The sequence below is a fragment of the Lygodium microphyllum genome, chromosome 8 (assembly GCF_053477565.2).
Source record: "Lygodium microphyllum isolate KBCC chromosome 8, Lygodium_microphyllum_v1.1.10, whole genome shotgun sequence".
NCBI lineage: Eukaryota > Viridiplantae > Streptophyta > Polypodiopsida > Schizaeales > Lygodiaceae > Lygodium > Lygodium microphyllum.
Genome location: NC_141142.1, coordinates 41,466,845 through 41,489,282, shown reverse-complemented (window position 1 = coordinate 41,489,282; position 22,438 = coordinate 41,466,845). Strand labels below are relative to the sequence as shown.

General features: G+C 46.0%; 1 protein-coding gene across 8 annotated transcripts in view; it reads right to left on the bottom strand.

Annotated features, from left to right (window-relative positions):
* LOC148032202 (D-lactate dehydrogenase [cytochrome], mitochondrial-like) overlaps positions 1 to 22,438 on the bottom strand; it is a 178,744-nt gene that overhangs the window by 32,872 nt on the left and 123,434 nt on the right. For 7 of the 8 annotated variants that reach the window (XM_087682846.1, XM_087682847.1, XM_087682851.1 and 4 more), the window contains exon 17: positions 18,305 to 18,348. In XM_087682846.1, coding sequence (XP_087538972.1) covers positions 18,305 to 18,348 — 44 coding nt within the window. Of the gene's footprint in view, positions 1 to 18,275; positions 18,349 to 22,438 lie in introns of all 8 variants that reach the window. The other variant, XM_087682849.1, reaches the window with a different exon arrangement.

The window sequence follows — 22,438 nt, the reverse complement described above, 5'->3', positions numbered from 1 at the left end:
CAACCAGTAAGACTCCTTATGATCTCCCATACCTCAAAGCGGTCTATTGTGGGCTCGAGAACCTGGTGGATGTGTAGAGCCTCTAAACCAACCACTGCGCACGAACCTCCCTCAATAATGAATATCATGTCCTGCATCCCAGCCTCATACAGAAGGTGACGGCCCTGGTTGACTGCCTACCAACAGAAAGCTCCCCATGAGATACATCTAAGGCTGGGTGCTATATGGCGAAGGATGCGGCATGCTCCTCTCCACATGAGTTGCGCCGCCTCACATGCCTAAAGACAGTGCTTTGGGGTTTCCAGAGATTGCTATGTGTAGCGCTTACAACCTCCCTCCTTCTGCCTCTAGGGCAAGCCAGCTTTCCACCGCCAAGTCTCCATGTACCACCAACCATAGAAAATATGATACCCTCCTCAACGTCCAACTATCCCATAGGCGGCGCCAGAAGGTCTGCCAGAAAGGCTCCGTGATGTTGTGCTCCGCCCAATGCCTGCAATGTGACGGTGCCCAATCCATATCCTCCTACATCAGTACGTGTCTGCCAATCTTGCTGGTGTACTCCAGGAACCTCGATGGCTTCTTGGCGACCGCAATCGTCGGCCATAGCCACTCTCCCGGATTTCACTCCAGCTCATCAAGTAGCCTACCCTCCTAGATCCAAAGGCGCTACTCCTTGAGCTCCTGCCAAAAGACAAAAGTGTCTAGCCACTATGTCTTCCCCTAAAGGCCAATCACCCGGATCCTCTTCCATGAAAGGACAACTATCCCCTCATCTTGTTGCCGTCTGTCAAGAGCCAGACGCTCCCCCCACCCTGTAGAGTGAAGATCCCAAGTGGAGCGCCGCCCACTCTGCCTGCCACCTGTAGGGGGATGCCTGCTGGTGAGATCCTAGCAGCCCATACCTCTCCAGGCTCTATCTGCTCTCGTATCGGAGGAGCAAGCCACTCCTGAGATATAGCTGTGTCTATCTCCCTTCTCCTCAGCTCCACTCCTCTTTTGCAGCTTGATACTCGTTGCAGCACCTCCTCGTCCACCATCCTCTACACCTCCGGCCATGTCCTGATGGTACAAGCCAGGCCAGCCTCCCAACCAGCCCACTAAATATGGGGGCACTTGCCAATCTGCGCCCATTCTCGATCCCTGACCTGTGGGTTCCAAATCGCCAACTGACGGTCTCCACTCACCAACTGAGGGTCGGATCTAAGCTAGCGTGAAGATCCATCACAAGGACGGCCTCCACTCACCGCCAAGCCTCGATCCACAATCCTGAAGACCCTCTTGCAATAGGACCTTCCAAGTCTGCCCTCTCGGTGTGAGGCCGCGGACAACTAGCTTGCCTAGAAGGGCCATACTCTGATACTCTGGGTCTATGATCCCAAGCCCTCCCTCTAACCAATGCCGTATGATGGTCGCCCACGCCACCTTGGCCTTGGAATCCTTGGAGCCGTCTAACCCGAACCATAGGAAGTTCCGCACTAGGTAGTGAAGCTGCACTACGCAAGATGAGGAAAAGCACCAACACAAGGCAATGTATTAGGCCGTTGCTAGGAGGACCTTGTTAACCACCAGGGCTCGGCAGCTAGTAAGAGGCAAGTCGTACTCTAGTAGGTCAACTTCCTCTGAATAGAATCGCAGACTGGAAGAAGCTGCTGGGCAGGACTGATGTCAAAATCCACCTAGAACCCTAGGTATTGGACGGTCTGCCTTCTGCTCACCCATCTAAATCCTAGGTGGACGCCTCACTCTGTGCTCGAGCGGATCCGGGTCTTTGAGGAAACCAACCGACTTTCGCCAGTTGATTTGATCCTGCTGCAGAACAAAACACCTCAAGAGCCAGCCTCACTCTCTCCAGCATCAACTCATTGTCCTCTATGTAGAGCGTTGTATCATCTGTATACTCTGAGTCTAGCAACTCAGTCTCCTCTCTCATTGGAAGTTGGAGGCCGTATAATCCACTCACACATGACCTGAGGAAGTGAGACATCGCCTCTGCAAAGAGTAGGAACAGGTACGGGGCCAAGGGGCAGCCATGCCGAACCGATCTCTCTAGCTGAAACTCTTCCCCTCGCCTACCACCTATGAGGACCTTGCTGGTGGCCAATCTATAAAGTGCAGAGACCCCACAAATCCAAGCCTTGGGGAAACCCAACCTCACCATGGTGCCCTTTAGGAAATCCCAGTCAACCCTATTATAAGCTTTCTCGAAGTCCAAGAGTAGTACCCACTGTGTTGAGCCCACTCTGTCACCTCAAAGATTCTAGAATGCTCCTATCCTGGACAAAGCCTCTCTGTGTGTCGTGGATGATGTCTGGAAGCACGGGGCATAGTCGCTTACCAATCATCTTTGCAAGTGCCTTATAGGCCACTGACAATAAGGTGATCGGTCTCCACTGAGAAAGCTTCAACCGGTCTCCCCCTTTGGGGAGAAGACTGATAAGGCTTGTTGAAAGACTCCCTGGCATCTATCCTGAAGTGAAAATCTCTTGGAAGGCCATCAATAGGGGGTCCTTCACCACTTCCCAGTAGATAGTGAAGAAGGCCTTAGAGAGGCCATCCTCTCCCGAGCATTTCTGCCCATCCTGTGTATGGAAATCCTCCTCTAGTTCCTTCTCTGTGAAGGGGGCTAGGAGAGAGCGTCCCATTTCCTCTGTGACGAGGGACGGGATGTGATCCCAGACCTACTGCTACATCGCTGTTCTCTAACTGAGGCTGTCTCTTACTGGAAAAGGTGTCTGTAGTAGTCGGTGGCAATCTCCATCACCTCCTTTGGGCTAGAACGACTCCTCCCATACTGATCTCGAAGGTTGCATAGCTGCTCTCCTGAGGTGCGAGCCAGTGCGCTTGGAAAAACTCCTTGCATATCGTGTCCCCCTTTTGTGCCCAGAAAGCTGTTGAGGTGCGGAAAGAGAACTCTGAGTGCATGTCCTCAAGGCCAGCAATGACTGCTCGTGCGCACACCTCCTGTGCATGGAGGGTGGGATCCCCTGGTGCCTCCTGTAACAATCTTTGTGTGGCTATAAGGTCCCGCCGAAGTGCTCTCTCCTCCTTCTAGCTCTTTTGCTTGGCCTATATGGCTGCCTCATGGCAGATTTTACTCAATTTGGCCAGGATCTCTGCAACCTCCTCTACAAATCTGGACCCTCCTGCCCCATTCCTTTGTCCAAATCTGCACTATCTATCTCGTCACCTCCTCCCTCCTATAGATCGAATCAGGGATCCGACTGGATCATGTGCCTAGGGCTGTGTCTAGGGCAGATGTCGAGGGATCTAGTGTCAGAAGAACTGGGCAATGATCGGACAACGTGGTGCCTGCTAATTGCCCAATCTGGTCTCCCCACTCTCCAACATAAAGCCTGTCCAACAACTCCACCATGACTCCACCTAGCTGCCTGTATCCCCAAGAGAAGTCTAGTGACCTCTCGCTCCTGTTAAAGGCAAGGTCTCTCTAGGCACCGCGTGCTCCTATTGCTAGTAGAAAGATCTCCCATGCCTCCTGCTCCTCCCGGCCATGCCCTGGTAGTTTCTGCCTCTGTCCTGCTGGTCCTTCAAAGCCTCCAAGTTATTGAAGTCTCCTCCAACGATCCACGAGTCCACCTCTAGGAGTCTCTCCACAATCTCCACCCAGAACTTGCTACGTGCATGGCTTGGGAGGAGCAAGAGGCATGGGAGATCTTTCTATGGTCCCCAATATCCAATCTGATCCATAGAATCCTCCCTGCCACTATCGTCCCGTGGTCTCGTACATAGGCGGTGAGACTCAGGCCAATAGAGGTGCATATGCCTCCACTCCAGCCGTGGGCACCTATGGCGTGCTCCCAGTAAGTATGCGAGCTGCCCGGGAGTACCTTCCCTACCCGTTGGACCTGGGTGGGAGTGAGTTTGTGCTCCTGTAGAAGTAAGATGTCAATCCGTCCGGAAAGGGTAGGCTGCAGCTCCTACTTAACAATCGACTTCCTGGAACCACGTGCCCCACTATAGTGGAGGCTATTCACATTCCAAGATGCAAGGTGTAAGCTCATGGGGAAACCTGGGACTAACCGAATAGGCATCTATTCGGTGTGGAGGCTGCTAATGAAGAGGAGAAACTATAGGGCATGCAAGTACGCTTTGTCGCAGGTCTGGACGGCGAACTCTCGTTCCCCATGGTGGTTCTCGGCTGCCGGACAATATGGGTAATAGATGCTCCAAGTGGTACTATCAATGCATCTATCAGCCATGCTGAGAGTCATGACTCTGTGCATTGGTAGAAACAGGCCACATGTGCCAAGGGTCACTCAGTCACATCCTTTGGAGCTCTCCACTATGGAGGGGCTCATAAGATAATGCTCAAGTGTGGGACCTCGGCACCAGCCCACCAGTTAATGTCCATCATGCAACCAAGCCACTGCTGGGCAAACAGTGCTAGTCCTTCTTCCCCCATCCAGTCGGAGATATCATCCGCCACCTAACTCTTCAACTCCTCTATTTGTGTCAACGTCCAACCCCCTAAGTGAGAGGATTGAAGAAAAAAAGTGTAGTTTGGTCCACCTGGTGGTGCTAATAGATAGACCTTGTCCCTCCTTGACTTGCGAACTACGAAGATCCCCACCTCTAGAGGTAGTGGGAACTCTCCGTGCTCTGCAACTATCACGTAGGACCATGGGCCACTGCAGAAGAACTCCTGTGGCAACAACTGTGCATGTCTCGGGAAAGTGTGACGGACAGCAGGGGCAAATGAGCCGGTGGCTGTGTGGGAGGGGGAAAACTGCTAGTGCGAGGAGGATGTAGGCATGTGTGACTCGTCACCTCCTGTGGGAGGACGGGGGGTGGGTCTGGGGGAGATCACCTGAACCGGGTGTGGATTAGGGGGTGGTGCTCGGCAGGGGAGGTGGTGGGGGGATGATCGGAGGTACATGGCCAGTGTGGGGGGAGGTTGGTGGCTCTAAAAAGGGGGGCATGTGGACCAGGGTCAGTGGGGGGGGGGGGGGGGGAAGGGGGGGGGGGTGGATGTGGGGACTGTGGGATCTCAAGTGAGGTGGTTTGTGGCACCGGTGGTGACTGTGGGGGACTGCGGTCCTACCAAGTAGTGGTGGTGGGGGGCAGGGGGGGCTACAGAGTGCTCTGCCAAGGGGGCGTCACTCGCCTTCTTGCTCCCTGCTGTCGAGTCTGGGTCTGAGGAGCTGGCTGCGGCCCCCCTGCCATCTCCCTCTCTGTCGTCTTTGGACCCGTGTGGAGCCGTTAGTGTCCACCTACGGGCCTGTCGGGGGAGCTGCCTTGGCTCCAAAGCGCGAACAGTCTGCTGCATGATGCCCAAAGTCATGGCAGCTTAGGCACTGCTCTAATTGCCCAGTCACAATGACCTGTTGCCTAAAGGAGTGATGTCCTACCTCAATCTTCAAGAACTATGGTATACTCTTTGTGTCTTTCACGGCCACTCGTACCTTTGGGACTCCTGCGGTTATCACTGCATCTGCAAAGGTGGCAGGAAGAACTGTGAGGAAGAGCCGTCCAAAGTCCTTTACTAACTAACGGTACTCTACCGCCAGTCCAGGGAATAGTAAGGTGATTGGGTGTCTGAGAAATCTGTTGTGAAGCGCAAATGTCTCCACTGTGAAGCCGCTATACCAAGGAACCATGTAGATGACCCCCTTTGTGGAGACATAGGGCGAACTCTCCACTAACTCACGAGCTGCATCCGGAGAGGTGAGTCGAACCATGATGATCCCTCGGCCCATGAGAACTGCCTCTATGATCTGCGCTGTGTCAATGCGCAGCATGGAGTGGAGCAAGCCAATCCCGTAGCTAGGCCCTCGATGGGGAGTGTCCTACGACCTAACCAAAGATCACTGTTTCTTTCAACTCCAGCTCTGTGGCCTTGACGGCCAAGAGCTGTTTCTCAGAGAGGATGATGCACAAGGTGTTTTGACTGGGGGGCACTCGCAGGATGCGCCAGTGTCTAACCAGAGGTTTCCATTGTGCGTTCCTACTGGAAACCTACCTATCATGCTACTGTGCTACCGGTGGGGGGGGGAGAGGGGAAATTTCTGTTTTCCAAACGGTGGTATGACCGCCTGGTCAAGCTTCCAGGCGGGGGGGGGGGGGCGCGGGCAGCGGGCGGCTAGACTAGAACGTAAGTAGGCGGCGAACACAAGGCGAGTAGGCGGCCGTAAGACGGGGTGGGGGGGAGGAGTGGCGAAAGGGAAAGGGGGGGGGGGGGGGGGCTGGCGAACGGGAGGGGGGAGAACGGGAGGGAGGAGCACTGTCGAACGGGGGAAGAGGGCAGGGGGGAGGATTGTCGAAAGGGAGGGAGGAGGACTGGCGCAGGGCCGGGGGGGGGAGGGGGAAACTGGCGCAAATTGAGAGGTGGACATCCTTGATAGTTGGTTGCCTTGACTAAGATTCACCTTTCAAACAACAAATATAGTTGTTTAAAGTGATGGATAGATGTATTAATAAAAATACCTTGTCTCCAAGCCTCCTTGAGGTATCTTAGTGAGGAAGGTCGAGACATCACAAGTCCATGTGTGCTCTTCCAAAACCCAAACCTCATGATAGCTTAGATAGCTCTTACAATAGCACCTTGCTCTTGAAACCATGTGAGGAGACCCACATGTCTATAGAGCTTACCACAAAATTTGGCCAAAGCCCCTATCAAGAGCTTACCATATCACTTTGGGTTTACTCTTCAAGCACTAGATATGCTACATTGCTTCTCGATTATGAAAACTCTAGCAAATGGGGGGAACAAGTTCTTAGGAGGCATGCCAATGTAAAGGGTAAAAGGGATGGTTATCTTAGTGAAGATGGAAATGGATTACATCTAGGAGTTGAGTGAGTGCATAGATTTTTCAAAGGACTAGCCTCCAACTACACATGGGCCCCGTCTGCATCACTAAGATTTTGAATCTAACACCATCATTAGAGGACATCTCACCCTAGCACACAAGTCAATATCCACATCATGGTGTCATTTGGATCTTGCACAAAAGCTTACAAGCATGGACCCCTTTTGTCACATGCTTATATATATTTATATACATATGGGGGACTAAAGTCAAAGCAGCTTTTAGAAGCCGTTTTTAATAATCTCAATAACTCCCAAGAAAAAGCAAATTTCAAGAAAATTCTCGTAATGCCCGATCGGTTTCGACCTGGTCTACAGAGTTGCAGAAGAAACTTTTTTCAAATTCCTCACGAATTTGAAGTTACGAAGGCGCAAACTGCTGGCTACATGCAATTTTCTTCTCTCTTTTACCACACCAACTTTCCACTCTGTCCTTCTTGTAAATATATTATAATAATGTGCTTTGGGCACCCATCTCTTGTAATCTAGCTCCATTTCTCTATTTTGTCTACCACCACCCTTGGCTTTTTGCATGATGACCAAGGTGGGGACTTGTCCCATCCACTATTCTTCATATTTTCAAAGATGCCATACATCATCTAAGATTATGTTAATCAAGAAGATTAGCTTAATCTAATCCCTCATAGAGGCTATATAAAGAGCCCATGGAGAATGAAGAGGGAGGAAGGACAATGACCAGTCCATGAGAGCATTCTAGAATATCCTCATCTCTTTGAGATAAGCCATGAGTAAGATCTTTTATTATGTAGTATAATGGCAAGCTTCCTCTACCTCTTCTCCTATTATCTCCCTCTCTTCTTATCTTCTCATTCCATGTAGCATAATGGAAAGCTTCTTCTACCTTTTCTCCTCTTATCTCCCTCTCCTCTCATCTCTCTCTCTTATATTCCAATATGGTGTCTAGTACATATATTCTCTCTTGTAAATTTGTGTCTTGGTCCTCTTGATTCTCTTTGAGAAAAGGGATGTCCTAGCCCATCCTCCCTTTAGCTAGGTGGTGCCTCTCTTTAGTTCTCTTAGTGAGGATTGGAGGTTGGATGGCAACCCGTTCATCATTTTAGCCCTCATTTTTTGTGCCCCCGCTGAGGACATTCTCAACCACAATTCTCTACCTCCTTATGTGAAATGATACAACACATGGTGGTGCATCCTCTACAACAAGTTCCCTAAGTGGCTCTTCCTCAACGCCTTCAACTATTTTTGAAGCTGGTCGAAGTCCACGACTCCCAGAATTGTCTCCTAAAGAAGCTCAAGAAAGAAAGTATGCCATCGGATGACGGTACGCATGCGGGTAAAAGGTGTTCACTTTAGAAATTCTGTTATCTCACAACGGAAAAAATTATGTTGCCATCAATTGCTAGATTCTCATAATTGTGGTGAGTGTTTTGCAAACAAAGTGAAGGCCCTTCCGAGAGGTCCTCGTCTCCAAATCATCAAATCCCTCTCTCTCTCTGGCCTAATCCACATCAAAGAAGGACAACTATGCATGAACGGTGTGGAGTTTTGTAGAAGTGCAAAGTATGGAGACTACCTTCAACTGTTGTTAGCTCGAAGGTTGGGTGTGGTTGAAAAGGTGGCCATCACACCTTATGAAATATATGTCACCGAGGATGGACACACCAAGGCAAGAACAATCACTGGTGAGCAAATTCTCCGTATAGCAAAGTTGGTGGGTTCCAAAAAGAAACACTCTGGGAAAAATCCTTCATAATTCAAGAAAGTGCATTCCCTCTACTTCCTTAAGTAGTCTCCACTCATGAATAATAATAATGGCCCGAATTTCTACACCTTCCACTCTGTACAAAACATCCGAGTTAATGTATGCATCAGTAGGAAGATTTTCTTCCAGCAACGTCTTGTCATGTACTTTGGGGCTAAAAGATTAAGGGAGATTCTTGTATCACCAGAACCTATAATCTTCCCAATGCTAGACTACAATACATCCTTCAATGTACATATCTTTATCCTATTATAATAGTTTCTCATGAATCAGAACGAGTTGTATGGACCTATCCGTCCACTTGCTATGCAAACTGTGCATATTGTAGTTAGCACAAAGCTTAGATTCCAAGGAATTATTAGAAGCATACTGGGACCTAGATGTCTTGCTGAAATCAATGCATCTGTGAACCCATTCATCCTTCCCCTTATAAAATACAACTTAAGTCTAGACGTTTTCATCTTCGTACTCTACTAAGGCAACATGGCATTTTCAAGTTTTTTTGGGCACAAAGGGGAGAAAGCTCTAGACTTTTTGGATGACTTAGAAATGGCCTTCCTAGTCACAGGCCGGGATGATGAAGCAACCAAAGTACGGGCCTTCTCTTTAGTTCTAAAGGGTGATGCTCGAGTGTGGTATCAAGCTCTCCCGGAGGCTACAAGGAGTAATTGGGAGGATCTCAAGACCGTATTCATGCACAAGTACCAAGATACAGAGCCACCTAAAAATATTTGGAGACAACTCTTAGATCTTCGCCAAACCTTACCAGGGGAGTACCAAGTATATGAAGGCATGTTTATAAAATTGTGGGATAAATGGACAGCCTCTTTGGCCGAGAGAGAAAGAGTACCTGATTGCCTTAAGAAAGATTGTTTTCTAGCCGGACTCCATCCTCTACTAAGGGATAAGGTCAAAGGAAAGTTTCCCACATCCTATGAAGAATCAGTCACTTATGCGAGGGAGAAAGATAGAAAATTGAAGTATCAAGCCCAGTTGAAGAGGGGAGTTGAGCCCATACAGGTTTTACCAACCATGCCAAGGTCTAGAGAAATAGCAGAGGCCCCACCTGAATCGGAGATACCACAGCAAGAGCTCCTACAACGCATTACTAATCAACTTGAAAGCCTTTCGTTAAATTTGGTGCAAGGAGTACGACCCCACTCCCCTCATAAATGAAGACAATCGAGGTCCAAGGAGACAAGAAATAGAGTATGTTTGCTATAATTGTGGGGAGATTGGCCATGGTATGTACTTTTGCCCTCATCCTAGGCGTTTTCCAGGAAATGGGTTCCAACCAAGAAGGAGGGGACAACAAGTGACACCACCTAGGGAAAGGTTTGTTCCACCGAATCCAGGGCCTCCACCACCGGTTCAAGTTCTCCAGCATCCTCGACCACTTGCAGAGGTGCCGCCCTTGCCTGTCCAACCGCCAGAGAATCATGATGTTAGAATAATTAGTTTAGATGAGAGTGATGTCAAAGGGAAGGCCAAAGTAGTAGAGGTTGAAGTAATGCCGGTGAAGAAAGCCCGGAGAATTGAGAGAATGGAGCCTACACCACCAAAGGAGATTGAAAATATGAAAGAGGAGGCAGAGTCATCAATGGTTGCAAAGACACGCAACAGTAAAAAGAAGAGGGCTCGCTCACGCCGACACATTGAGCCAGATGATTTTTCCCTGGGTAAAGGTACTAGAGCTTATGATTTGCTTGCTGATGTGAGAAATCAAGGGCCAAAAATTTCATGGCCACAATTACTACATCTATCTCCAACAGTGCGGCGACAATGGTCAAAGATGGTAAGCATTAGACCCATGAAGAATAGACATGTGAATGCAATCCAAGCTAGAAAGATGAAAGATATTGTCCCTCTAGTGGAAGCCGAAATCAATGGGCAGAGAGTGTCAAAGACATATGTGGATGGAGGTGCAGACATTTGTGTCATGACGGAAAAGTTGATGCATCGTTTGGGATTAGAGGTAAATGAAACTACTAAATTTGGGGCCAAAATGGCTAACAATGTAGTAGTAAATTGTTTGGGAGTTATAAAGAAAGTCAAGGTAAAGGTGTGTGGAGTGCAATTGGAGCTTGACATGTATGTGATGCCAGTGAAGGGGCACGGCTCTCTGCTCATTCTTGGGCGACCATGGCTAATGGGAATGAAAGCCAGACAAGATTGGGAGACACGGGCTTTAGAGCTAAGGCCACAAAAGGGGCTGCATAAAAAATGGAAGAGCACTATCTACAACATGAAGGAGGGCCGACAGGAGGATCTTGTGTTAGAGACTACTGCTGATGAATGGAGTTCCAGCGAGGGTTGGTCATCTATGACAGAGGGAGAGTCTTCTAATGAGGAGGAAGAAAGCTCTCTAGAAGTGATGGGGATTACATTAAAAGGGCCTTCTAGTAGTGAAATTCCGCAACAGCTTCCAAAGGTCGAGAAGGAGGGGTTAGAAAAAATGTTGGCTAAGGATCTATCAGTTGAGGAGAAGGCAGCCTACATGGAAGTGGTGATAAAACGCTCTGCACTTTTTATTTCTGATTATGAACACATCACAGGTGTGACAGCAGTACAACATCACATTAATCTAAAAGAGAGAGCATGGCCAGTGGTGCAGCGACTATGACGATTGGAAGTAGTTCAACAAAACGCTCTACTCACTAAGGTGCAACGACTTTTAAAGGCAGGCTTCATCTATCCAATAGGGGACTCAGAGTGGGTTTCACCTGTGGTGGTGATACCCAAGAAGAATGGAAAATAGAGGATTTGTGTGGATTACAAGCCGCTCAATGCTGCAACTAAGAGAGATCACTTTCCTCTTCCCTTTCAGGATGAAATACTCAACGAGGTGGCCGGGCATGAGAGATACACTATTTGTGATGGGTATTCAGGTTATTTCCAGATCCGAATAGCTAAGAAGGATCAACAGAAGACCACCTTCATTACACCTTGGGGTTGTTTTGCTTACAAAGTAATGCCATTTGGATTAACAAATACCCCAGCTACCTTCCAGTGCTTCATGAATTATGTCTTCCAGCCATATTTTGGAAAATCCATTAGGGTCTTTATTGATGACTTTTGTATTTATAGTTCTAAGGCTTTACATCTAGGAAAGGTGGATGAAGCTTTCAACCGCCTTGCACAAATGGGGGGGCAATTAAACCATGAGAAGTGTCGCATTGGCGAAAGCAGTGTAACTTTGTTAGGGCATGTCGTAAGTGAGAGGGGCATTGAAGCAGATCCAAACAAAGTTAAGGCCCTATTAGCGGTGTCATCACCATCTTCTGTGAAGCAACTAACCTCTTTCATTCAGAAGGTGCGATATATGGGGCGGTTCATTCATCTCCTCTCCCAATTAATATTTCCACTGCAACAGCTAACCCACTCTGAGGAGCTCCTGTGGAGTGACGAAAGCGAAAGGTGCTTTCACGAGGTGAAGAAGGCTCTTAGCACCCTTCCTATAATTTTACAGCCTTGTTGGGATCAGGAGTTTTTTGTCAATCCGAGTTTTGGGGAAGATGCTCTAGGGACAGCACTGATACAAAAGGATGCTAAAACTGGACTAATGAGACCGGTTTACTTTTCTAGTAGAGTAATGACAGCATCAGAACGAGGGTACAAGATGGTCGAGGTGATGGTTTTGTCTCTAATGTTTGCTATAAGAAAGTTTCGTCATTATCTTCTCCCTAGGCCATTCACAGTGATCACGACAGAAGAGCATTTTCCCTATGCCTTACAGCACATGGATGTTTCAGCTAGAATCGCTAAGTGGGTGATACAACTCCAAGAGTTTGACTACACCTTCAAGGTAGAGGATTCTACTCGAGCTTGCCTAGTTGATTTGTTGACCCATAGATGCCATCAAAAGAAGGAAAAGGAGAAGGGAAATGTAAAAGAGGAGACACCTCCTCTTGAGGAGCCGCCACGGGTGGAGAATGCCCATGCCCTCTACTTCGATGGGGCCTACAAGCGTATTAAAGACAGAGCGGCAGCAGGAATAGTGGTGTTCAGTCCCGAAGGTGACAAACTTTATGGAGAAGGTATCAGCTTGGAGGATGTCCATTCTAACAATGAGGCAGAATATCAAGCCTTGCTTTTAGGTTTGAGGTGGTGTCTCTCACATGGTATCACTCGGCTTAATGTTTTTGGTGATTCTATGCTAATTGTTAAGCAAATGAAAGGAATCTGGGCTTGTAAAAATGATAACTTAGCAGTGAAAATGAGGGAAGCTAAAACTCTCATGAGAAAGCTACAGAAAGCCCAAATCTATTTTGTGCCAAGGCGCACAAATGGCGACGCAGATGCTCTAGCAGCTGAAAATTTGAAAGAGGTAATGGTGGGCATCATTACAGTAAAGCTTCCCTTGTTTCAGGGTAAGTTTCAACTACAAGATGTGCTTTATTTTCTTGAGCAAGGTGAGGCACCTACACATACGAGTAAAAGTGAGAAAAGGTGGCTAGCTACTAAGGCCATTAAATACCGCTTGATAAATGATGTGTTGTATTGCAAAGGAAAGGATGCAGTGCTTAGAAGGGTGCCAACAGCAAAGGAGATTATAGATGTGATTAAGAGCTGCCATGAAGGGGTTTGTGACGGACATTTTGCTCAAGAAATAACCAGTAGGAAGATTCTCCAAGCCGGTTTTTTGTGGCCTAGTCTACATCGAGATGTGCAACATTGGTGACGCACTTGTGACAATTGCCAAAAGGCTGGACCAAGAAAGCTAGTGCATGAGGAACAAAATCCCATAACTACATATGGCCCATTTGAGAAATGGGGGATTGATGCAATAGGGCCACTCCCACGAACTCAATCTGGCAAGGAATACATCATAATGGGAGTGGACTACATGACGAGGTGGGCAGAGGCTTCAGCAACTGGTAGGATCACAGCCCAAGAAGTGGGAAAATTTGTGTTTGAAAATATTTGTTGCAGGTTTGGCACACCTTTGGAAATTATCTCTGATCGGGGTCCTGGTTTTAGGGCGAACCTAGTAGGGGAGCTAATGGAAAGGCTAAAAATCAAGCATAGGCATTCTACTCCCTACTATCCACAGTGTAATGGTTTGGTCGAAAAAGTGAATGGGTTGATTTGTAAGATAATTACCAAGCAGGTACATATGCATCCCAAGCACTGGGATAAAAAATTGAATGCAGCTCTTTGGGCCTACAGGACTTCATTCAAAACCTCACTTGGCTATACTCCATTTCACCTCGTCTATGGCCAAGAAGCTTTGCTTCCTATAGAGGTGGAACTGGCCAATTTGCGTGTTCTAGTAGCCAGTCAAGAGAAGAATCAAGATAAGAAGTTAGAGGAAAGGATCTTGGATCTAGAGAGGCTGGAGTTAGATAGAGAAGCAGCAGTCCAACACTATTCCATGCAGGCTGAAGAGAGGAGGAAGACCTTTAATAAGAAGCTGGCTAGCAAACACAAAAGGGAAGAATCACTTATGCTACGCTATGATAACCGCTTTGATAACAGAAAGGATGCTAAACTTGTGTTCAAGTGGGAAGGGCCATTCATGGTCATAAGGAGATATCCAAATGGTAGCTATAAGCTAGGTGACATGGATGGGAAGGTTCACAAGACAAGGGTAAATGGATGGCGATTGAAGCCTTATTTTCAAAGAAATATGAACACTTTGGAACAGTCATTCAATGAAAAGCCACCAGTGAGGGGGTGCAGTCCTCCTTGCTCTATTGGACCATCATTATCAAGCTAGAGACATGAATACCTCTAGCCTAAGGGGAGGACTAATGATCTGGGTTTTTTACAACCCGGATTATTACCACAAAATTTGGCCAAATCCCCTATCAAGAGCTTATCATATCGCTTTGGGTTTACTCTTCAAGCACTAGGTATGCTACATTGCTTCTCGATTATGATAACTCTAGCAAATGGGGGAACAAGTTCTTAGGAGGCATGTCAATGTAAAGGGTAAAAGGGATGGTTATCTTAGTGAAGATGGAAATGGATTACATCTAGGAGTTGAGTAAGTGCATAGATTTTTCAAAGGACTAGCCTCCAACTACACATGGGTCCCGTCTGTATCACTAAGATTTGGAATCTATCACCATCATTAGAGGACACCTCACCCTAGCACACAAGTCAATATCCACATCATGGTGTCATTTGGATCTTGCACAAAAGCTTACAAGCATGGACCCCTTTTGTCACATGCTTATATATATTTATATACATATGGGGGACTAAAGTCAAAGCAACTTTTAGAAGCCATTTTTTATAATCTCAATAACTCCCAAGAAAAAGCGAATTTCAAGAAAATTCCCGTGATACCCGATCGGTTTCGACCTGGTCTACAGAGTTGCAAAAGAAACTTTTTTCAAATTCCTCACGGATTTGAAGTTACAAAGGCACAGACTGCTGGCTACATGCAATTTTCTTCTCTCTTTCACCACACCAACTTTCCACTCTGTCCTTCTTGTAAATATATTATAATAATGTGCTTTGGGCACCCAGCTCTTGTAATCTAGCTCCATTTCTCTATTTTGTCTACCACCACCCTTGGCTTCTTGCATGATGACCAAGGTGGGGACTTGTCCCATCCACTATTCTCCATATTTTCAAAGATGCCATACATCATCTAAGATTATGTTAATCAAGAAGATTAGCTTAATCTAATCCCTCATGGAGGCTATATAAAGAGCTCATGGAGAATGAAGAGGGAGGAAGAACAATGACTAGTCCATGAGAGCATTCTAGAATATCCTCATCTCTTTGAGGTAAGCCATGAGTAAGTTCTTTTATTATGTAGTATAATGGCAAGCTTCCTCTACCTCTTCTCCTATTATCTCCCTCTCTTCTCATCTTCTCATTCCATGTAGCATAATGGCAAGCTTCTTCTACCTCTTCTCCTCTTGTCTTCCTCTCCTCTCCTCTCTCTCTCTTATATTCCAATATGGTGTCTAGTACATATATTCTCTCTTGTAAATTTGTGTCTTGGTTCTCTTGATTCTCTTTGAGAAAAGGGATGTCCTAGCCCATCCTCCCTTTGGCTAGGTGGTGCCCCTCTTTAGTTCTCTTAGTGAGGATTGGAGGTTGGAGGGGTAAGAGGCAACCCGTTCATCATTTCAGCCCTCACCCCCCTCTGAAACACTAGGGACTAGGGATAGGGAATCCACAGCGGTTTCACCAATATCGTCCCCCTTTGAAAGGAACGGGATGAATGAGAAAACCAATAGAGGAATGGGTGGCAATGGGATGTAACTTGTGGAATAGATGGTGCACAAGCTCGAACGTGTGCTCGGAGATGGGGTAGTTGAGTCAAGAAAATCATTGCCATGTCCTCTGAAGAGATCATCTTGCCAAGGGATGCAAGCTTATCCATCATATCCTCCAACTTGTGGATGTGATTTTTTCATGGAAGGAGAGTCATCAATACTAAGCATTCGAAATTTTTTCTCCAAGGTTATCCGGCGGACAAATGTCTTCTAATGGCACAAAGAAGCAAGCTTTGTCAACATGTCCGCCACTGTTTGCAACTTGTGTATATACACTAGGACACAATCTTATACGCTCATGACAAGGAAGAGTTGGGCTCTGGAGTTAACCCGAAGAGTTGAACCGATCTCGTAGGGCTACATGATCCATTGTTGATCCCACTCGGGATCCTCCACGGAACGGGAAATATGGTGGATAACAAACTCCCATAGATCAAAGGTGTCAAGAATACAATCCACCTTACAAGAGCAAAGCGAATAATTTGATCCATCCATCTAGTCTTCTTTGGGTAAAAAAGGAAGAATGGGCACATGTACTGATGGTGTTATCGTAGGCATCCTAGAGCTAGGATAGGCCCGATGGGAGACATGAAGAGAGGGGAGAAGATGGCTACTCTGATCTATGTGACCTGGCAAGAGAGTGTTCCCATTCAAAAAAGGGCTAGGATCTCCAATCTTCATGATGATCAGGCCACCTATTGGAGAGAGTATGAATAGACTCCTCATTTGAGCCATCAAAGCCTTGGAACCGGTGATGATCCATATCTCTAGACCTGCAAACACACTAAACTTGTTGCTACACTTGCAAGTAAATAGTTTTAAATGTCACGCAAAAAAATGTGTTTTTGGCAGCAAACAAAAGGCTGAAAATTTATGTTTTCACTAATAGGGTGGTCTTCTCTAAAGGAGACCTCCATGTCCTCACTCAAGTGATGATACCATGTGAGTGCACAATGAAAGAGGAACACCAACATGGAGAGAAAAGGAGAAGAGAAAAGACAGCATGAAAAGAGAAGAAATTTGCACTGAATTTGAAATGAATGCTAAATACAATGCTGGACCGATCAGTCCCTGCACACAACCCAAAGCATCAGTCAGGGCATCAACACACACTGGAAAATGAAGACAGCACCAGAGATGGTGACGGAGACAGTGATGGTGACAGAGTCAGTCATGGAGATGGACTGTGCAGCCAGCAGTCCTCGCAATTGACGGAGAAGAATGGCCACGTCAAAGTGTGCACCTACAAGAGGAAGAAGAGAATGATCTGCCCCAAAGTGGCCACTCGCTATATATAGCCAGAAAGGACCAATATTGACCAATCACCAACCTCCACCCTTCACAAAATAAAATGCCTAGATCCGAACACAAAAAAACAAACTGTTGGCCACTACAAAGGCTGAGAACTGGCTGCACGCACAATGTGAACACACCTAAACCAATTGAGAAAGAAATGCATGCTCTAAATAGAGCTGCCTCATCCGTCAAAGTACATGTCAGACATCTGAGAGCTCCTAATGTCCCCATCTGATTCAGACTGAGGCTCAAAAGCAGGAGATGACAATGCATGACAAACAAACTGCTAACAGTATTTTGATAGGTACAGAACACCAAACTCGATACAAAGCTGATGCAAAATGGGCCATGGCTGGCAGAAATAGATGCCAAAAACAGTGAAACCCAACAATCTTGGGGCAATAGTGAATGCCAGCTTGAGAAGAGTGATATAGACTCAAAACACAGCAATCATGATGTCTAGAGTATGACAAGGGTGGAGATGTAGCACATGCTGAAATTAGTTACATGGCAGGTGCAGGTTGCAAAGTGGGGCTAGACTGTATCCCCTTTAAAGGAACTTTTAAGCCAATTGTCCAAAATCCTTTGGTGCCATCTTTTTATAAGACATCTAGAATTTCACCCAAATAAATTAGCCAATAATTTGAGACTAGTTTAGAATAAGGTCTGAGGTAGCTTAACAACATCCTTGCTAAATTCTTCAACAATTGGAGTTGAGCTTTGGGCACATGATCAAGGGGGACTTTTTGCTGGTACTACATTGATTCAAGGCATCACTTTCTCTACAAGGTAGATACGTGTAGCATAAGTCTTCATCATCAGATCATGCATGCTAGTGAGACTAGAGGAACTTCCCAATTGACAAGCCCTAGACTTTACAATGTCCAACTTAGAGAAGAGAAGTGGGGGTTGATGAGGAGTCTCATTAGGTGGCACATCTAGAAGGTCGACTACCAATCAATTTGTAGTGGCTAGTGCACATTGGTGGCTATCATGCTTGGCAAGCTCTAGAGCTTCATCTTCCAAATGCTGTTGAGCCCTTGTAATTTCTTAGTTTAAAAAACAAAATCAAATTGCCACTCTTTTTGTGTACACACCCCCAAACCAAAAAAACAAAGAAACAAAAAGCACATAAATTTCAAATAGAGAGATAAGAGCACAAAAATGAATTTACCAGAAAGAAGGGTATCCTTATTTACTTACTTTCATTTTCCCCACACCAACTCCATGTTCTCCTGTGCATGTACCTGCAATCATCTTATAAGTGTCAATGTACAAGCTCATTTGCTGCCAACTTCTTTAATTACACTGACAAACAAACATTTTTAAAGATATATAACATCAACATGTACAAGCATGTTCGAAAAAATGAACTTAAGAATTTGGACTTGTAGCACCGTGAGTGAGAACCCTAGGGCTAATAGAGTGCACAGAGTATATGAATCAACATATGACTGGTAGAACAATGCTCAGGAAATGGAATGAAATGATAATGAGCTAAATGAATGAATGATACACTGCTCAACCAACAACACTGTAGCTGGACCTACAGTATAGGCCCAAAGCAAAGGCCAAAGATATGACACAAGCCTCTATGATTCAAGGTTTACGGGTTGGGGGGCTGAACCAGTCACCTGTGATACCACAAATCAGCAGGCTGAGTGTTGTACATGGACACATCCCTGATGGAGCAAGCATCCAGCACTTGGGTACCAGAATGCCTCTTCCTTTGCACTTCTAGGGTTCTGACCAGGGTGCAGCAGCATTGATCAGCAAAATGTGGCAGTTTGGAGGTAGATGAAAATGTGGAAAGCTGAGAATGCCTGTGTTCTGGAGCAGTAGCAGCAGCGACCACCCCTGGGTATGAAATGCAGCAGTCTAGAGCAAGAAATCTGACATGACATGCAGCAAACTCCCTGTACTAGACCTGACCAGCAGCATGACTGGTCTAAACAGTAAAAATGTAGCCATTTGGATAATTATGGGAGCTGTAGCAGGTTACAGTGAAGATGTTGAGGCAGCTGTTGGAAGGTTACCAAGATAATAGGCAGCAGTGGACAGAAATGTTCTGACCTGGGAAGCTCTTATAGTAGGCAATCCTTTAAGGATGATGATGGCAATAGCAATGAGGACAGGATAAGGACATCTAGATGATGATGATTAGGCTAGACTATAGAACATTGTCCCATGCTACAAAAATGGTGACCATTGTGATGCCATTGTTGGGTTTGCATTTGTCATTTGTGATGCAAGGCCTCCTAGCTGACCAAAGATTCCAGTTTCCATAAATGGCTGCATGCCAATGTTACTATACTTGCCATTATGCATTTTAGGCTGCAATGCCCCATGGTGATTCCTTGAACACCTCGCATAGGAGGTGGAAAATCAACCGTATTTTGAATGCCAACATCCGTAGGTGTAGTGGCATCCCATGTTACAAATATGGTGACACCATGATGTCATTGTTGTGTTCGCAATTGTCATTTGCCATGCAAGGCCTCCCCGCCAACCAAACATTCCACGTTTGCATACATGGCTGCATGCCAATGTTACCATACTTGCCATTATGCATTTTAGGCTGCAATATCCCATGGTGATTCCCTGAACACCTTGCACAGAGGAGATTCCCTATACTGAGGATTGATGATATCCTTAATTGGGTGGTGGGAGTACAATGTCCAATAGTATCATTAGATACCTATAAGGTCAAAAGCTGTGCACAATACAACCTTTGGGTTATATGCGTTCTTGGTCATACCATTCAGGCTTACAAATGCACCTACGATGTTTAATTGCATGATGGATTGAACTTTTCAACCAGATATGTCTTTCGTTGGCACATTCTTTGATGACATCATAGTCCACTCGGAGAATGAGGCAAAACATCGGATGCACTTAACTAATTTGTTTGAGGAACTTTAAAAACACGAGTTGATTATTAATGCAAACAAGAGAGATTTCTTCATGTCAAAGATTCACTTCTTAGGACATATAAAAGATGGTGTTAGAATGGATCCTCCAAAAGTGGAAGCAGTATGTAGTTGGCCTCATTTGAGAAATGTGCATGATCTACACAACTTTTTGGGGTTGTGTTCATACTTAGAAGGTTCATACATGCCTTTGCTGAAATTGCTTCATCCTTCATATATTACAAAAGAAGAGAGCTCCATTCATATGGGCTGATAAGGAAACTAAAGCATATAGTAATCTAAATGAAAAGCTTACTTTGGATTGAGTTTTGATCTTGCTAGATCTCCAAAATCTTTCATTCTTCATTATGATGCATGTGGGAACAACATTGGTGCAGTTCCAATGCAAAAAGGCCATGTTGTGGCATATGAGAGTAAACTTTTATAGGGTGTTGAGAAAAATTTTGCATGTTTATGAGAAAGAGTTGCTCGCTGTGATTCATGTTCTTTCCACTTGAAAACACTACCTACTAGGGATTGATTTTGTTGTACAAACAAATTATTAAACTCTACCATAATTTTCTTACTCAGATTAAGTTGTCCGAGAAGCATATGCAATAAGCCATCTTTGTATCCATGATGCATGGTCGATATTGTGTATTACAAAGCAATCAAGGCCAAGGTTATGGTTGAAAGTTATGCATATCCATGTGCAAGGCATGCCGTCGTTGAGGCTTTATTTTCTTGGCCAACTTTGAGACACAATGCGGATCACTTTGTGTGTACATGGATTGTATGTTAGAACATCAAGTTTGACCGACAGAAGGAAGTAGGTTCGTTGCAACCCTTGCCTATTTCTAATAGACCATCGAATAGCATAGCCATGAGAGAGAGAGAGAGAGAGAGAGAGTGTGTGTGTGTGTGTGTGTGTGTGTGTGGCTATTGAGTCCCAATTCGTCCTTTTGTGTTTGTTGAATCCATTGTATCCTAGAGTCACCTTGAACTTTGTAATCTTGTTATCATGTACTTGTTTTCGTAATTAATATAAACCACCCATTACGAGAGAGAGAGAGAGAGAGAGAGAGAGAGAGAGAGAGATTAACGTCTACATAAGGCCAATGTGGCCTATGAGACAAAATCCAGAGTACATCCATGTCTAATGTCATCTCATCAGTAAGGTAAAGATAACATTACAAATAAGTGGGTGGCCTATGAAACAATACTGAAAATAACTATACAATGGGACTATTCTAGGGTTGAACCATGTGTAGTGTTGTTTCATCGATAGAAAAGGAAAGGAAAGGAAAGGAGAACCAAATCAGATAGAGCCATGTACAAAAGTGTCGTGGAGACTATGGGATGTAGCTGATCTTAAGATTTGCACAAGATCTCAGCTATGATGCGTTCCCTAGCTGCTTCACTAATATGCCTGGTGGTGAGTCTTCGGTGTCTCGTGATAATGGCTCTAATCCGACTGCGGTGTGGCCTCCTCGGACGTGGAAATGGTAGACGGGGTCGTCGTGCTCGACGAAGGGAAATGGCTCTATCCAATGTGATGCCACAGCGTGGCCTATAAGGTGTCTGGTGGGGTGGCTCTGTCTCTGCTAGGCTGGTAGTGTGAGTAGGGTCGGCTCTGTAGAAAAGGTCTGTCACTGCTCTCTGTGTGTGTCCTTCTAGATGAGCTGGCCTCCTATCTCACAGTAGTGCAGTTCGGCACCTCTCGAGCTCCACGAGGAAAAGACCTAGGCATCTCTGGTCCTCATACTCCATGACGCGATGAAGAGGTCCAAATCCATCACGGAAGAGGTAGTGGTACCGTCCTCGTATGTCATAGTATACTATGCATCTTCATATGTAGTGCTCCTCCGTCTCAGTCTCTCAACCACAAAGCTTGCAATTCCTATCCTCTGTTAGGGTATTTGTCCATCTGCCTATCTCCATCTGAAGCCTATGTGAGGAGGTGCGAATCTATCCGATAGCAACCCGTATGCTATGGGAGAGATGGGTGTCCATATATGCTGGCCAAATAGTGAAACCATCATCAAAGACACACAAGAAATGACTCCTTTAGAACTCCATCCTCGATCCTAGAGGGAGTGGTGGATGCATCCATGTCCTTGCTATCTCAATCCTCAAGATATCAGCTTTAATCACCTGGTTTAGCTCTGATCGGCTGAGAGAAAGTGTAGGGCAGTCAATGCTATAATCCAAAGGTGGAAGACGGTCAATATCCAAACCATGTAGGCTCATCTAAATAGCCGTCTGTGAAAACCAACCGTTCTTCTCGCCTCTTGCTACTAGTTGTCTAGATGAGGTTAGTGTCAATCTAGAGTATCTATAGCGTGGAAGCTCCCATAGTCTGTGCCAAAAGGTCACTACCCTGAAGAGTGCCTCCGTAACTATAGGTGTTGGCCCTAGCTATGCTCTT